The 18876-nt window shown below is 40.8% G+C and overlaps 1 protein-coding gene across 1 annotated transcript in view; it reads right to left on the reverse strand.

Moving 5' to 3' along the window:
- C16H7orf50 (chromosome 16 C7orf50 homolog) overlaps positions 1–18876 on the reverse strand; it is a 32929-nt gene that overhangs the window by 9706 nt on the left and 4347 nt on the right. The window contains exon 2 of the mRNA XM_048320426.1: positions 16753–16952. Coding sequence (XP_048176383.1) covers positions 16753–16952 — 200 coding nt within the window. The remainder of the gene's footprint in view (positions 1–16752; positions 16953–18876) is intronic.

An 18876-nucleotide genomic window follows, 5' to 3' on the forward strand; every position in this document is an offset into this window, starting at 1 on the left:
TTTTAGAAATGCTCAACTTTTAAACTAGAGAAGTTCAACCCTTGCAACACACGAGAGGTCTCATTTTGCTGTTTACATGCAGATAAGCTTCCTTGACATATTACAGCAGGAGAAAAGGCTTTTCCTTTGACTGATCAAATATACAGAGCAAGACCAACTACGTTACAGTTAACCCCCCTGTTTTTATAGACAATCACAACCTCTTTCGCAGTTTGAATTCACTTGGTAGCTTCTAGAATTATCTGTGTCAGGATCTAATACAAACTATGGAATTGGATGAAAAATATACATGTGTAAAACATGTATTTTTCCAGTGTGCCTCGGGCTAATTTTCAATCCATTGTACAAACGCTAATCGCCTTCTTTAAACAGCTAATGTTTGAATCTTTCTCATGAGCTCCCGCTCATTGAAAAAACACACTGGTTGACTTTAGTTAAAGAGAACTTAAATGTTTGTGCAAATGATCATCCTAAATGGCTTTGAAATTGAATAGATGGAGGAAATGAATCAAATAAATCAAGCAGCTTAGGAAATTTTACATTTGGGCTTTTGTTTTTTAGCAGGAGAGTCTTATGTAGAAAAGCTGCCCAAGATTCTCACTAGTCTGTCTCATAAATGACTTTTAGTGTCTACAGGCATCTCCCATAAATCTATTCCCAAAACACAGAAATTGAGGCAGTGTAAGTAGGCAAACAGAAGGCAACGGGTGGTGTGCAGGGCAGAGCTCTCGCTGGGATGTCCAGGGAGAAGGAGATGGGGAAGGGAAAGCAGGAAAATTGGTTCCAGAGACACAGTATGAGAAAAACATTATTGTTTTAAATTGGATTCAGGAAGTCAACACAATGCATCTGCTGAGACTACTGGCCAGGACAAAGCTCTCCAGAGCTGTCACAACTGGCAAATAATCACTGAGAGTAGAAAAGCTCTGTGCTGAGAACCAACCCTTTTACTGATTCAACCTGAAAAAATTATCATTGGGTAGGAGACAAGTTTCAAGAAAACAGAAAGACTGACAGGGATGTGACTGCTGACACCTTCCAGAGCACACGAGAGCAGTGCCGCTTGCCAGATGCAAGGACATGTAGCCTCACATACATCCACTGCTCCAGGTGAGTGCCCCTGGCAGAGCAGCCCACCCTGGATACACCTTTCAGCCTGGCTATCTATCCAAGGAAAAGCAGATTGCCACCAAATTGGGATTTCACCAGCATACAGCCCGGGTTTAGCATCAGGGAATTAACTTGAAAGGTTTCTCCAGCCCTGAGGACCAGCTCAGAGCACAGCCTCCTGCTGCTCTCCTGTGATTTATCCCATGCCTGACATTCCCAAGTTTCCCTCAAAGGAGAGACAAAGCCATGGGTCTGGCCCATTACAACAAAGTCAGGGCTTAAACTGAAAAGATCTATGGAAAACGTTAAAAGCAGCATTCTACACTACACAAAAATGGTCCCATTCTTCCCACCTCATTCATCTGGGTTCTTTTCTGTTCTGATACACCAGTTATTCACCAGCCTGCAACCTGTCCTTAAGGATCACCTGTGTTCTTCTACAAACCCCCCAAGGAAGGCTGAACAGGAGTTATGGCACACGATTAAGGCTTGCAGGAATCAGGTTAGGTGCATTATTCCCCAAACTCTCTGCAAACAGCATCATTTCTGAGCTCATTGCCCTACCTGTAAAATGTGGATAACAGGTGTTTCCTCAATAAAGAACAACCATACTCCAAAAAATTCCCTTAAAGATACTTAAAGCCTTGCTGAAACACTTGGCACTCAAGGGATCTGCTGGAATATTTCACAGTGCAGTGCATACAAGAGCAGCCCCTTTAAAACCCCATGCCCTGGTGTTTAAGGCAACTCACTGCCCTTATAAGGCCCGAATTTGGAAACTCTGAATGCTGTTATCAGGTCAGTCCAGAGGTGAGCCCAATGCACATATGGCCAACAGGTGAGCAGGGAACACTGCACCTCAAAGAGGCTCCCTGGAACCCCTGCAAGCAGCATGGAGGGAGCAAAAATTTGGCATAAGCTCGCTCTTGTGGGAGAAGAGGCACTTTGTGGATGAAGGTTTTATATAGATATATAAAAAAATATATGGATATGCATGGAAGCTTAACATATGCCCCAACAGTGCATAGAGTGAAGCAGGAATAATAATTTTTCCTCCAGTTATAACACATACAATTATTTAAAGGGAAATGTAAAAGTATTTATTTTTATTGGGGGTACTCAGAGTTTCTTCTATTTCTCTAAGGGGCATTTAAAAGGGATTTACTTTTACAAAGATGTTTTTTGAAAGTCTGGTTTTCCACACAAAACTGCATGCCCAGAAAGCTGCCTCATGGTGAACTTCATCGCTCAGTCCAATTGTAAGAAGAAATGTCAGTTCAGGTGCATGTGATGCTGATTGTCCTCATTTGGAAAGAATAGCCAAAATTTAAATTCTGAATAGATTTTCAGAGACTAGACTGGAACAGCTGTAGTTAAAATCCTGGAAGCATAGATCTGTGGCAAGACCCAATATTAGGCATAAGAGACAACTGTAGCCTTTAACCGTGTTTTTCTCATGTTATGGATGAGTCTGTTTATTTCCCAGCTCCTGGAGAAAGTTAATATATTTATGCTGATATTCTCAAATCCAGTTTGGAATCTAACTAAATTGTGACTCAGATAAAGGTTTTCCTTATTTTCCTGGAAGAGAGAAAAGACACTAATGGAGCTTGTTTGCCAAAAGAAAACTTTCTAAAATTGTCAACAGATTTTAGAATCGGTGCCACATTTTTGGTTGAAAATCCTGGCACCATTTTTCAATCTGTGGTTTAAAAACATTTTTTAATATATTCTTCCATCTGGTTTAGACACAGTATAATAACTACAGACTTGTGAAAAGGCAAGAGGAGGAAGCTTTTTTTTTTTCAATTTAGGAATCACACATGCAGGAAAAAATAAATGTGCTTTTAAGTGTCCCATTTTCATCCTGATGTCCAGCATTAGGACAGATTGTATCTGTACAGCAAACAGGTCACAGGATTTTCTTAGAAAGTATTTATAAAGTGAAAGGAAGGGGCCTTTGTGCCATAAAGCCAAGCTTTGATTAAATCTACATAAAATGTTTATCACAGCTTATCTTTTATTCTACGTACTTTTATCACTTGCCATTATTTGTAACGTTTTATATTATGTTTGCATCCTGCAGCTTCAGCCAAGCTAGAAATCCTCTTCCTCCCCCACCACAGGCTCTGTTCAAACACAACGTGAGACGTTCCCTTGAAGAGCTTCAAGTGTAAACAGATGAGACAGATGACTGGTGGGAAAAGTTGACCCAGAAAATTGTACCAATGCCTCAAAACCATGCAGCAGGTCGTGAGCAGAGCTCCTATCTCTTACACCTGGAACAATACACGTGGGGTGCCTCCCTGTGATTCAGCTTCTCATAGACACCAACCCACCTGCAAATGCCAACAGCATTCCACTGGGGAAAAAAACCTTTATAATTTCTTTAAAAATTATTGTCCTGATACAGTTATTTACTTGCTGATATCTGCATTAGCCCACCTGCAGCAAAACTGCATTTTGATTTGAAAATATATATATATATATATATATATCAGTAATAACATGCTGAGAACTTGCTGTTGTTTTCAGTAATAACAAAAAGGACAGGCTTGAAAGCCCATAGCTACTATTACTGTATTTCTAAGCTAAATGTGCTTTTTATTTTACATACATTCATAAAAAGAACACAAAGCAGGAGTTGAACTATCACCGAAGAAGAATAAAAAATAGAATTTGAGCCCTTCACAGCCCTGCAAGGAATATACAACCAAGTGCTATCCCAAAGTCCCATCTCCTCTCCAGATGTCCATCTTTTCTTGCACTTAATTCTGGTCACACTGATGCCTGAACCAGAAATAAGGGAAAGGGAAAATGAAAACAACTGTTATGCCTCCCTCCCATGAAGAACATCCTGGGGGGTACGAGGAGATAAAGAGGGCCTCACACTCTGTATGAAAAGCATGTAAGGAGCCAGCTGCACGTAAAATCCTTCCCAAAAGTTGGCAAAAGTCCATTTATATAAATGCTTTCTGAAGATCAGATGGGGGATATGCTATCCTCATGCTACCCAGAAAAAACAAATATGGTCAATTCTCTTCTCCCTTACTGTTACACCAAAAAATCTCTGACTGTGGTACAGAACACTCCTGCAAGGGCACAGATTCAAGCTGAGTAGCTCATTTTCATTGCTTTTAAAATTTTAAATCAGCTTCTAAAACTTTAAAGGTTCATACAAACAACAAAACAAAACAAAAAAGCACACCAGCACCAAAAAAAACCACAAAAAACCCCCCCGCAAAAAAACCCCCAACAACAAAAAGAACAAAACAAAAAAAAACCCCAAAACCCCAATAAAAAACAACAACAACAAAAAAACTCCAAACAACAAACCACCCAAACTTTTGGGTTTTATTAATAAAACACAAGAAGTGTATGAAAGTGTCATGGTTTTCCATATAGTGATGCTAAAAAAAAAAAAAAGCTGGAAGAGAAACAAACTTCATGTGGAACTTTATCTGTGAAAGTTTTTGAGGAGGGATGAAGAAATGGCCACTTGGAGGAGGATTTGGATACTGAAGATGTTGGCTGATTGATTTTGCTTTGAACCAGCCAGGACACCCAAGAACCAATTTATTGCTCCTTACACTGAGTACAGGTTTGTGTTCCTCAGCTCTGCACGGGCTGTTTCAGGCTGCCCTGAGGCTGCAAAGTGATGCTGGCACCATGGGAAGGTGCCTGATCCAGCTGGGGCACTGATCAGCAGCACTGCTGAAAATGGGCTGTCTTTTTGTACCCAGATGTCTTCGATTTGTCAGGTTGGGTGTTCCTGAAGGCCTAAGGGATTTCCACAGCCAACAACTGCTCTTCTGCAGTTCCAAAGTCCAGAGCAGCATTTCACTGTACCAAGAAAAGCAGTGCTCTCGTTCTGCTAAGGAGATGCCAAATGCTGAGCTGCCCTACATCCCAGAACCAGGCACGCTCTTCCTTTCTGGCTCAGCATCCAGCAGATCTAGTCCCAGCTGCAGGGAGCCCAGCTGGCCTTCTCTCCTCCCCACAAGATTCAAATCCTGTTCTGCACGTTTCCCAACAGGGTTTCCCCACCTCCTTGAGGAACAGGAGCTGCTTAGAGGGTGGATCATGGTCTCAGTGAACCTGAGGGGTGAAACCCAGCCCAGCTGTCTGGAGGATGGCCAGGCAGCAGCATCTGTGAAGAGACACCACCAGTGTCCTCTCCTTGCCTGACAACCCTGACAAAGAACTGGCCTCAAATCAATCCCATCCCTTGTGGTGTCCAAGGATTCCCTCAGGCACCCTCCAGGAAATGGGAAATCCCTCCCTCAGATGGAAGCTGAACCTTGAGCCTGTGTTGCAGGACTGGCCTTGTAACTCCTCTACAGAGCTGGCCTGTTCTGGTGGCCACGTCCTGCAGGTATATAGCTGCCAAACTGCCAAATATTGGACTGTCAAATTCTTACTGAGCCCCTTTACCAAAGTGAGCTCTCTGAGGACAGTACTGAAGAACTGCTATTTATTAATTTGGATACCAGTCCTTGATGCACTGTTGCAGCAATTACATTTGTGGGCTTTTTTAATTTTAAATGAAATCCATGTATTTTTATTACTGGCTAGTTAGGCAAAGTTCATTTTTGCTACTCAATGTAGCCCTCTTCAAATGACCCATCACACAAGTGGCTCTTACAGTGCATCTGAGAAGTACCACAATTTGGGGCTATTCTGGACCAATGACAAGAATATATATAGAAGCCTTAAAAAAACCCCAAACCAAAAAAGACGTCAACCATCCTTGTCATTTGGTACATCCCAATTTGGACATCCCACGGCTGCATTCATTAGGAACTATGGCAGAGGCGGATGGAGATGGAGTGTTGCAGACCCCATGGCATCTGAATCTCCCAAGTTGTAATCTTACAGAATGATTTACTCTTCTTTTTGCAGAAGAGCTCTAAAAAGGGACAACATCAAGATCAAGATCAACCTAAAAGCACTCAGCAGTTCACAGCCCACTCACATTTTTTCAATTTAGCTGAGATATTCAGCTATCTCTCACTGCACAATAAAATCTGCTGTCATACCAAGGTGTTTAGGACAGTGTAAGATTCCCCTCTTCTAATACCCTGTGACATGTGTTGCACTACTAAGATTTTAAGTCGTGTATGCTTAAAGAAATGGACCTACCAATTACTGCTTCCTGCAGATGGCTCTCATTCCAATTCAATTTCACTCATATAAAAGTAATTACTGATACCTTTTTAGGCATCATCATATTAATAAATGTGTGAAGGAGGAGACAAGTTTTATTAAGGATCTAGTTTTATTATTTCAAAAATATTTCTTGTTATTCTAACTCTGGTTAGGAAGCCTTGACAGCTCCCTGGAGCTAATTGATTAATAATCATTGCCAACAGCATTTTAAATTTTAATTTTGGCTTTGGCTGACTAGTCTAAATGATTCCCTAGAGCTACGAAACTCCTCACCACTACTAGGAGTATTTGGGCACTGGATGAATAGTTTGAATGTGTTTGAGGAAGTGAGTAGCGGTGTTAATTCTCCCAGATCTGAATTTTATGACACAGAGAAAACATAAAAACTCCCTTTTGCGTTTCTGCCATGTCAAGAACCTAGTCTGAATGGAAGAAGATGGGTGAGCACAAAATGCCTTTTCTCAAAGCCAGAAGGAGGGTTAAGGATGGGATGCCTGGGCTTGGAGCCAGAAGTGAGGCAAGGAGTTTGGGGAGCCTGGGGGGAGCAGACTTCAGAAGCTTGGAGAAAAAGCTGTGCCTCACACTCCCTCAATGCAAGCTCACTGCAAATGAAATTTTCCCAAAATAAAGCAAATAAACCTTGCCATCTGCTTTTAGTTAAAAATATCAAGAGGTAGTTTGTTGTAATATTTATATGTGAAATGGATTATTTTAATTATTCTGGTTTTATTGGACCTGAACAGTGCCAAATTCTCCCCCAAGACAAATGGAAAAGATCAAAGTGCTTGTGTGAGGTTTTCAGTGAGGACTGAAGATGTCTCCTTACTGTCAGGATCCAGTCCTGAAGCAGACTGGTCTGTTATTAAAGACTTCTGAATCTCCCTAATATGTCTCACAAGGTTTCTAAAATTAGTATCAGATGAAATAATATATTAAAGCTGCTTAATTATTTAATCATTCAATTAGATACAATCTCTTTTGTATAATACTATGGAAAGATGAAAGCCGGATCTCAACGATAAATATCTAATGGCTACATTTAATAAACTGTTAAGAAAATTCATTTATACTAAATTTTATTTTACTGGAAATGAGTTATTAAAAAAGGAGACATTAAATTTCCTTAACCAGGTTTGGAAATCAAGATGTTCTTTTACAGGAAAGAGAATCAGACAAAGAAATCTTAACTATTTTTACCTGAGTATTCATGGATTTAATGCGTGTAATCTAATTTTCCTCGTCTGAGGAAGCACTTTACAGTCCAGCAGTTAATTACTAATACAACTTATAGTTGTGACTACATATATGTGAAGAATTATGAGAAGTTGTAACCATCTTGCTGATAAAATTATCAATAAATAAAAGCAAACTAAATTTTGGGAAAAAAAACCCCTAACAATTCACCAAGAATGCACTGGAAGCCTCCTCAGGCATAAAGTCATCTGAAGTGTCACCATCCATCCATGGCAAAGCTGGGAATTTTTGTTCCTAGTTCTATCAGCAGCAATGAAGTGGAATAAAGCTGTTCTGATCACCTGCAGCAATAGTGGGAAGGAGCACAACTGCAAGGACACCCCAACCGTGGAAGACAGAAACCCCTCCCAAGACACCCATGGAAAGGTTTGGAATACTAATCCATTAAGCCTGCATGCCCACCAGAGACCAGTGGCCTTCAGGACTGCCTTGAGATGCCACTACAGAACAAAATCCATGCAAACTTCACTTTCAAAACAAGCAACCGAGAAAAATCCTGCAGGTCTGTTGGGAGCAGGCACTGGTACAGGGCCAAAGAAAACAGAGCCTGTGCTCAGATGAGAAGGTTATGTCTACTTTCCCTCATGTCACTTGTCTGAAAGGAGACCTTTGGACAGTACAGGGACTTTGGTGAGTCACAAACTTCATCACTGTTTAATTTATCACCTGAAAAATGGGGTAACATAGCACTTTCTCAAAAGCTGTCATAACGAGAATAAATAAATCAGTGTCAAAAGACTTTTCATTTATCAAAACACAGTTGTGATATGCTATCAGGAAGGGTATTATGGAAAAGCAAATTATCATTACTGTGGTGGGGAGAAGATAGAGACAGTATGGTTTTTAAAAAAACCCTTTAAAGATGCAGCTGAGCAGTCAGGTATTTTTCAGTTGATCCTGTAAATGATAGATGTCAGATGAAAGGATTTGTGAATTCATGTTAATGATGTTATTAAATACAGCATTTCCATATGAGAATGTTTGAACAAAATGCCCAAGTAAATATTTTGACAGCTTTGTTTCACACTGAAAAAATGGTAGAAGTGCAAAGAGACAGAAGGTTCCAAAGTAAATCACTCTGCAGCTTTTACTGAAATATGCTTTGAGAGGTGTACTTGTGACCTTCCATAAAATTAATTCAAAGATTTAGAAAGACAAATAATTTGATTTAGAGCCATAAAGCAGGATTAGAGTTCCCTATTGTGATTTTTCTGTTAAATTTAGTCACCTTTTATGGTTATGGAAATTAGAAATCTCTTTCCTCTGCATAAACTAAATAGGACAAGGAGCAGATTCTGAAAGATGGAACAGCTACTGACTCTGACTGAGAGAAATTTAGCATGGACCTGAGCTTCCCTTGCTTCCTCCACTCAAGCCATACATTAGTGCTAATCAAAAAGAAAGCTACTCCAAAACCATTCCCTATAGAAAAGTAGTTTATGCAGGATAATATTAATAGCTAAACCATAAAATGTTTGGTTCAGGGAAAGTTGTGTTAGTCCAGCTGCTTTTCCAAAGCTCAGTTGAATGAGTTGCATCATAGGCATTTACTAATTTGGCTGGAAAATCATGCAATCATTAATGTTTCTAAAACTTACTTCTGAATGAGTTAAGAATACCACAGAAATACTTGCAACATCTCAGAACTTCCAGGTATAACTAAGCTTAAAAGTCTTAGAAGCTGACATATCAGAATCTCCCAAACACCTATTTTGTCTCTAGAAACCAGAGCTGCTTATCCAACAAGCTGGAAATGGTAAAATACATCCAAAAATATTTTAAGTATCCAGGATCTTTACAATTCAATCCATGACTATGGAGAGGACTTGCTAGAGATTATTAGAATGAAATTATTTTACAAAGTAATTCTATCCATCTGGAGCATTTCCAGGATAGTATTACAGATAAGGTTTGTTTTCTTCCCAGAAATTATTGGTAAAAATAGCCAAGATTGGCTCTGAGCCACTTAAAAGGGGGGCTTTGTTGTTGTTCCTTCTTTTGGTTGCTGTTTTTAGAGTTGTGTAGTAAATGATACTATTATTTGTCAGCATTACCTTGAACTGACAAGTTTGTCTTCAGCAGCAGCTCAAGAAGCCTTGGTGCCCACTCTGGCTCTGGAAGTCACTTATAAATCAGCACCATGCAGTGCCTGAGCTCATTTGCAGAGAGCCACAACTTCTTAATTCAGGCTCATCTGAGTGTGAAACTGGTTACTCAGTTTCCAGACCCAAGTACTCCTGCACAGGCACCTTCCTCTGTTCAGTGCCAGTGCAGGCATCTCTTTAACCATCTGCATTGCAAAACTGGATTTGAATGGAAGAGCAGAAGACCTTTTTTTTTGGTGTGCACTCTTCACACAAAGTCTGGCTCACTCACTCTGGATAGCTGCAATATTTATAAGTGGAAAAAGACCAGAGATATAGATAAGGAACAGTAATCTGCATGATCTCACTAAATTAAGAGTAAGATATTCATGTGCTTCTTGCAAAGCAGTGAAATTGTTGTATTAGAACCATAAAAAGCAGCTAACCTAGCAGGAAGTTAATAACAGTTTAAAAGCAATTTCTGCACAATCTGACATCCTGTGGATGTCATGTGGGGGTTAGAAAAACACTGGCATGTCTCCAACACATATCTCCATATCACTTGCCATCAAGATACAGAAAAGTGAATCCAGAAGTCAAAGACTCTATCACAGGGAATGAAAATCATCGACTCAGGCTGCCACCAGACATCTTGATTAAACAGGCAGAAGCTGTATGGCGCTGTTACTGAGAGTGTAATGTGACAGTCCCAGAATCCTAAATGCACAGTTTGAATAATCAGATGATAATGAGAACACTGACACCTGGAAATGGGTACCATAAAGCCAACTCTGAAACAGGAGTGTGTCTGCCTTGCTGCACGCTGAAGTGGGATGAGAAACCCTGAAAAATGTATTGTGGCTATAGTGGTATATTCATGCCAACACTGTCATTAACACAAAACTCAGTAACAGTTTGAGGGGGTGAAAAAAAAAGAAAATGCTCTTATTGTTCAGAAAAGTCCATGTGAAATCTCAACATTCTATGGCTCAAAGAATCCAATGCTGTTGCCCACAAAGCAAAGCCAGAGTGACAGGGAGCAGGGAGGAATCACAGACCCTCAGTCCCTTCTGCAGGAGCTGGAAGGCAGCTCCAGTAAAACCACATTTGTTTCCAGGTGTTGCATTTCCAGAAGGATCACAGGCACAGGAATTCAAAGAAGAGCAAGAGAGCACATCAGGGTCTGGAAGGAGCAGTAACAGATGAAGGATCATGGATGTGCTGCTTCACTGGAGGGGCAGTGAGACTGAGAAACCCAACACAGCCACAAGCAGGATGTAAACACCAGGATGGGAGAAGTATTTACAAACTATGGGGAAATACAATGGTTTAAAAAACCTTGCTTAATAGGTTTGCTGCTTCATATACCCTACCAGGAAGCTCTGTCTTCTGCAGAAGATAATCTGCTTGAGCACGATAACGGAACAGCTCTAAGCAGCACAAAATCTGTGGAGTGAATACGCCCCCTCCACCTACTCCCACCAGAATAACTGCTGGCTAAAAATAGGAAAGGTGTGGGCATTGCAACAGAGAGCTTTGTAGAGCTTGTGAGTAATGTCAGGGCTGCTAGGGAACTGCAAACAAACTGAGGTGGCTTCATCAGATGCCACCCAGTATAACTGAAGTTACACAAAGGAGTGTAGGATAATGATAAGGTAACTCACTCTTAGTAAGCTGAGACTCCTTTACTACAAACAGAGACAGTGGCTGCCTTGAAAATGAAGATCTGCCCAACTATTAACATCAAATGGAAAACTTGCAGCCTTACAGACACACTGATTTAGGTCAAGGAGAGGAATCCCACTTAGAGGCAGGTCAGGCCCTGGTAGAAATTAAAAGCCAAGCAATATAGAAACTTGGAGAAGTGCTAAAACAAATTCACTGATCTCTAGAGTATTAGGAAAAGTGCAAGCCTTTGAAATCAGATAGCAGCAAGTGCCTGCCCAAGTTCATATAAAACAGCCACAGAACAACCCCAAATGCACATTTATCTTGTATCTGACTCTGGATTCATGAGCCTTCTTATGGAACTAATGAATATGACAAAATGACTAAAAGCATGTAGGAATAGATTAATTACATCCATAGTTAATGCTTGCCCCAGAACCTTTAAAAAGTAGTCCTGGGATTATTAAAGCAAAACTATTCCCCTTCACTATTCCCCTAATCTTTGAGGAAATGTGGCTCTTTCAAGACACCTTAAAGCCCCAGTTGTTGAAGGGAATTCAGGAACGCTGCTGTGTCTAATTACAAGGGTTTCTCTTAAGTTCACACACTACTTTTGTTACTGGCTAATTGAGATACATCACTTGAGCAGTTCTCCAATACTTTATGAAATTCAAGGTAACTGGTGAGCTTAGATACATGCTGCACCTTCCAGTCAGGAAGCAAACCTGAACTCCATCTGGGAGAGCAGGGGAAGGAGAAATGCCACTAAATGCTAATGTTAGTTGCTATCCAACCCAAGGAGTCAGTCTCTGGAAGGAAAAAAAAACCCTGTGTATGTTTAGATTTCTAGTGCATCAGTTAATATCTAAAAGCTTAAACTGTTGATGGTGAAACATCAACACCAGTGCCAAGTTTGAAATGAATACAAATTTAGGCCAGCAAGCAATGAGAAGGACTAAAATTCAGAATCAACCATCAAAAGCCATCACTGACCATGGCTAAACAAGTAACCTGTAAGCAGTAAAACAACTTCAAAACATTATGAATCAACAAAGGAAACTAAATGTGACAGAAGGCTGCTCGAGGTACTTTAAAATTAGAAACCGGTTTTCAACATCAATGAGCATGGTTGTGTTTGTGCAGAAGCTCCTCCAACAGGGTCACCTGCCCCAGATGGGGTTGGATGAATGGGTTTGTGATTTCCTGAAGGGCCACCATCATCTGAGCTGTTTGGCCACAAATCTCAAAAGTTGCTGCTCGCTTTACAGCCCAGCACAAGCCTCTCCTTGTTCCTTCAAAAATCAGCAGCTTCTGAGTGAACACTGATCTACCTCTTGATTCCCTTCTCCAGACAGCCTCTGCTCCAGAAGAGTAAAAACTTGATATACTTTCTACATGTTATTTCTGTTTCTGTATCTATATAACATATGACATATATTAAAAAATACCAGACTATAAAAATAAATGCTTCCAGCAACACCCCTCAGATTTCTGTATTCTTTGAAAGGAAGAACAACATTTCAGCTTTAAAATCTCCCAGGCTTGGCACTGTTTGTAACAACGTTTGACTGAGGACCAAGATCTGTTTCCATTCTGCAAACCCAGCAGATAAACCACTGCCCTGGGCTGTCCAGGACTGTCAGCAGTGCTGCCACCACACTCAGCAAAAACCACCTTGGGATCTGCAGAATCAGACCATTTCCCCACGCCATGGGAAATTCTGCCTGTCTCTCACTTTTGTGTTTCTGTAACATGCCTTTAGTTTCTATTATTCTAAAAGCATCTTTTTACTTTAAAGGAACCTCTGACATTCTCTGAATCTTGCCTGAATTCAAATTAGACTTGAGAAAAATAAGATCTATATAAAGAAAAGTGACATATACTACTAGTAAGACATCAATAATTTTTTTTTAAATTGTAGTTCAGCACCCTATTTTTCAAATTTTAGCACATGATAAATAGTACTGCAAGGCTTAGGTAATTCACAGCACACATCCAGATAATTTAATCTATTATTTCTACTTCAGATAATATCAATCTTGTAATTTCACATTCTTTTAGTGAGTTCTTTTCAGATCTCTCTCTATTCCTTTGATGGGTGATGGAGAAATCCATATGTGCAGATCCATATGGCAATGAACTTTCCAAGCCAAACACAAGAACAGCAGCTTCTAGGACAGGGTGGCTTGCCAAGACAAACAAGTTCTGCCAACATTTTAACACCACAGAAGGTCAGTCAGGTTATAATTAAACCTAATTACCATTCTCAAGAATTGCAACATCTTTTCACTTGAAGTCACCTAATACTCAGAAAAGGATGAATTTTTATTCTAGCTTTCCCAAGAAATGCAGCAATGAGACAATCCAATATTCCCTTTAAATCTGAATCATCACTTACCATCATAAAGAAACAAGGCATGTCATCATTAAAAGGAACAGATTTGAGCACTTTATTTAGCCACTAATACTTCCTCTCTCCTGCTTTCCCCTATTCCTCTGCAGTAATCGTACAGGGTTTTTTTCTCTTCTGTTCAGTACCACTCTGGGGTTTTTCCATTATTTCACTTTCTTTTTTCCCTTTTCAGAGTTTTATAACCTTTCTGCTTCAGCTCCCTACTTTTAATCCTCTCTGTATCTTCAGATCTTCCTGTCTGCTCCGTGGGTAAGATGAGGATCTGACAGCAGTGACTTTTCTCTACCAACTGCTGCCTTGGAAGAGAACTGTGCTGGGAACCACCTGAACTCATCTCACCGAGGAAAAGATGAGATAAAAATTGGTGAAGCAAAGACTTTTTTTTCTCTCCCCCTTTCCTTTTCACACAGGCCAAGAGAAAGTGGGGGGGGGGGGGGGGGAACAGGAGACATTTGGCTGCTTTTCCTCCATCAGGAGTGCAAACCTGCTCATGCTCGGCCTGGTCTTGTTCAAATGAGCAAGGAGCTGAAAATCCTGGGCTGTCCAAGTCACCCAGCTCACAGGGGAGACCCTCCAGCTCCTCATGTACAGCAGCTGGGTGCTGCAGTTTGAGCTGGCATCAGCTGCTGTTGCATGTGGCCATGTCATGTGCATGGTGAAAAAAGCCTCTCCCAGCTAGGATGGACTTCCAATAAAATGATAATTTGATCCCTCTGGAGACTGGAAAGCATCGTTTGTTTTTAGACTCAAATAACAAAACTGGAACACCGGACGACCTGCTCAGCCTGTGGCACGCTGTGCCAGCAGGGAGGACTGCAGCAGAGGGGGCACACGCTGGCAGGGCTGCCAGAGAGAGCCAGAGCCTCGATGCAGCCCTTGGAATGCAGCTCCAGCGCTGCAGGGCTGCTCTGAAAGCAGCAGGAAGAGCAGGATGCAGGGAGCAGCCCTGCCCTGCACACTGGGTGCCTTATTCCCTCCCGTCAATGCTCTCTTCATGAACTCCCCTCGACTGACTGCATGAGGCAGAGCTTTGTGAAAGTCACCTCGTGCCTCCTACAGCTGTGCTCTCCTGCTGCAAACAGCCCCCCAATTAATAAAGATGACTGTTTCAGTTATCATATGCTACATCGAGTTCCACCTGTCCTGCAGGAGATTCACGCTGCATCAGGGAGTTCCAATGCCACTTCACTTACCAACACTTATGTCATGTAATATAAAATGAAATAAAAGGCTTTTATTGTAGGTGGGGCAAAACACAAATCCACAGCACTCTTTTGTTTACTTCCAATTATATTAATCTCTTGCATCTATATGATTTACTTACCCACAGATTATACATGTCTGTAGCCCTGCAAATGCACATAGACTGAAATCCTTCATCCACTGAATATGCTGGAGAGCTTGCAATGTGTTTCCAGAACCTGGATTTTTGTTTCCCCTCCCTAGCTAGTATATTACTTCTCAGATTCCTTTAAATCCAGTTATTTCTTTTGCAGTCTTACTGGGTTGGAAAAAGGTCTGAGGTGTCAGAGGACTAAGCTGTTTTTCTGTAACTTACAATGGTGCAAGATGGTCCTGGCACAGTTGGGGCTAGAATGGTGACTATTGGCTGTGTTTGCTTGGCAGTTCAACATCTTACAACTATCCCTGTTAAGTCGACAAAATTCAGATTGTCTGTTGCTGAAATAATCCCTCACAACCTATTGCTGCATATACAGCCCATAGACTCTGTATTACAAGACCAAATGACAGAGCTGCTTTTCTATTTCAAGGTAATTTGGTACAGGTTAAGTGAAACTCTTGAATCAAATTAGTTCAAATATTAGTTTGAATATAATTTCATATTCTCCCACGTAACAAGACAAAAATGAATACAGGTAGAAGTGGAATAACAAGCAAAACCTCACAGCTCGTTCCTTTACTTTCCAAACCTGAAATCCATTATCTGGAGATCCACCACTTACAGAGCACACACACCAGAGAACAGGCTGAGCAGATGGTTCAAAGCTAACTGTCAATCCATTTGCAGTTCAAAACAGCGGTGAACTACTCCAGCTGTTTTCCAGATCAAAAATATTATTGTCATTTTGCTATCGCTGCATGCTGAGGGTTATGTAACAAAAATGCACATGTCCCTCTGCCTGGAATGCAATTAATTTCCTCCCTTTCCACTGCGAGTGGTAAATAACAATTCAGACAGTCTGGATGCTTCAGTTTTGAGCACAGGCAGGGATGCAACCCTGGAATTATTCCATCTGGTAACCCTCTATTTGTAACATGCCAGTCTTCTGGAGGTCTTACAGCCAGGGTGTATTTTGCAGTTTGGAAAAAAAATAAACATTATCTTCCTGTTTATACACGGCCTCTTACTGTCTGTGGGGTACCCTGAGTGCTTCACTGCAGTTCTTCAGTTTAACCACAGACTCTGCTTTGTGCTGGAATTTTAAGTCTTCTAATAGGTGTGCTAACTGGATGAAGTAATTGCTTCCAATCAGAAATCAGCCACTATACTTGCTGTGCACTTTGGTATGCAAAAATCAGGCATTGTACACTTATTAACTTTAAAATAGTGGCAAAATCCTGTCTTAATCTACAAATATCCAAACATTCTGCAGGTGGTTAAATTCAGACTCCATAATGCTTACCCACTCCATGGAATTTGCTTATATAAAGAGAACAACTGGAAGTCCTCTGCCTAGAACAGCACACTCAAGAAACAAAACTCATTTGCTCAATGCAATCCTTTTTGCATTGTGCCTTTCATCTCTGTAAGTGCAGCTACGCCTGTGATATTTATGCAACAACCAGAAGATCTTCAGGACAGGAGCTGCCCTTCTACAAAATGCTTGCACCATACTTAACCTCCCTCTGTTGTTGAAATACAATGGGGTGATCAACTGTCCTCCAGGGTGTCAACTGAGATGAAACATTAACTTAGTACTTAACTGCAGCCAATTTCCTTTAACGTGTTATTGCTTGGTACAGCTTGTTCTGGGTTACTGGTTTACAGCTCACCTCTGTAGGCAGCGCCTGCAGTGGTTTTACTGTTCTTACCTGGTTAAATAGGCCAGGGCCCGCTCAGATCCCGATGGCTTTTTGGGCTCCACCTTTTTAATGGGGATTCCAGCTTCCCTCATCAGCTGTTTCTCCTTCTTCTTGCGCTCTTTTTTTAATTTTCTTTCCAGTTTTCTCTTTTCCTCTGGAGTAAGTTCTTCCTCTTCTTCTGCAATAAGCTCTTCCTCTTCTTTTGTAGCCTGAAATAATTAACACTTAAATGAAGTGTTTACCTTTCTATAGGAAAGTGAAAAAAATACGCATAAATGTAATTAAAGGGCACAGGTAATACTCAAAACCAGAAGGTTTAGGTTTCATATTTGTACTGTTCACTGTACTTCCATCACCTCTCTGCTCTGCCCAATTCCCAGAACTGCAAATGCTGCACTCAGAGAGATCTGTCAAACTGCCCTCTACAGATGCTGCTGCTGCTCTGAGCACTACTGGAACCCGAGCACCTTCCAGCTATGTATTAAACATAATTTCTAACATTTCTTGCTGTTTGTTCTCCCACACTCAGACCTGAGGAGGGTGTGTGAACAGCAGAGGCTGTTTCACAGAGGATGGAGGGTTTGGATGTTTATTCAGCATACACACATTTCAGTGGGAGCAGTAGGGTTTCCTTAAGATCCTCAGTTGGTGTTTGTTGTGTAACCACACACTTCCCTGGACTGAGAAAACCTCTGTGTGCCATGCAGAGGCTTCTTCTCGATTATGCCAAGGGCAAAGATGTGACAACCATCACCTTCATCCAAGACCTCTTGGAGATCCTTTAGCAATCTCGAGGAAACATATGGACAATCTTCAATAAACACATACAGATACATACCTCACAAAGGCTAACATTTCTTTAAGGTTGCAGACAGAACAGTTAATTATTCACATCTGAAACCATATTACCATAAATATATGCATCAGTATATCCCAAATGAAAATAAATATTTCACGTACAGATGAAGAGCTTAAAATAGTTTATCTGACTATAAACACTGAGTTTATCCTGGAATATCCAGTGCGAGATCACGTTGTGTAGAAGTAAAATGCTGTTCTGTAGCAAGACAGGATTCACTCCAGGCATTCCTAGATGTGTGAGGGAGGTACTCGCCAGGCAAGGTCCTTTGCTAGAGCCTGGGACATCCATGGATGGGTGAGAAAAAGTACTCTTCCTCCTCTCTCTGCTCCTCCCTCACTTGTTCAAAAAACCTGTAACTGAAACCTGAATGCACAAGATAACTGCTTTATGGCAAGATTGCTTAGAACCACTGTGTAAGTTCACAAGTTCTTAGTGTTACATTCCTTTGTGTCAGTCGAGTGTTCTCACACTCAAATCCAGACAGAGAGCTAAATAAGGTTATTCTTGCTGACATTCGACCAAAGAATGTTAAACAAGACAATACCTGAACACAATCTTAGTTGCCAAAGACACCTGCTGGGCTCTAAACATTTGTTCAGTGTCAATTCACCTATCATCTGAGCTTACTCTGACTCATCTTTTCAGCTTGGTGTTTTCACAGACTGAAGAAAGGTTAAGGACGCAGAAATCAGAACAAATGGAAGTAGGACACTAAAGTGGAGTTGCTTTTTCTTGTTTAAAATACTTTTTAGCTACTTTTATGGAAAAGCCAGCATTCATTGCAAACACATGCAAAAAAAGCAACATATGTTGCATTTGTATGGAAGACATTCCGTAGTTCACGCTGAGAACAAAATAATATTTAGGGTGAAGGTAGAATTGGATTGTTACACAGGAAACAACGTTTTCATTTGAAAAGCCACCCTGGTACTTAGTAAAATAACAATCCAGCCACACAAAGCCCTGGAAAACACTGAGGGTGGTCATTTATAAAGTGTTTGTAAAAGATTACTACAGCAGCTGTCCAACAGACAACACACCACAGTTAATCTTCTTTTAAAAATAATGTAATGAATTTGTTTACTTTTCTGTGAGCCATGAAGCTTTCAAATAAAGTGACTGTGGCACATCATTAGAGCCAGCCTGATAAAGAGGCCTCTGCCTCTTCATACTTACAGTAAATGCATATCTCAGTAACTCCCCTTCCCCCTACATTCCTCGCATTATCAAAAAGCTTTTTATCCTTCTCCCTGACCGCTCCATTAAAAACA

Source organism: Corvus hawaiiensis, chromosome 16, assembly GCF_020740725.1.
Source record: "Corvus hawaiiensis isolate bCorHaw1 chromosome 16, bCorHaw1.pri.cur, whole genome shotgun sequence".
NCBI lineage: Eukaryota > Metazoa > Chordata > Aves > Passeriformes > Corvidae > Corvus > Corvus hawaiiensis.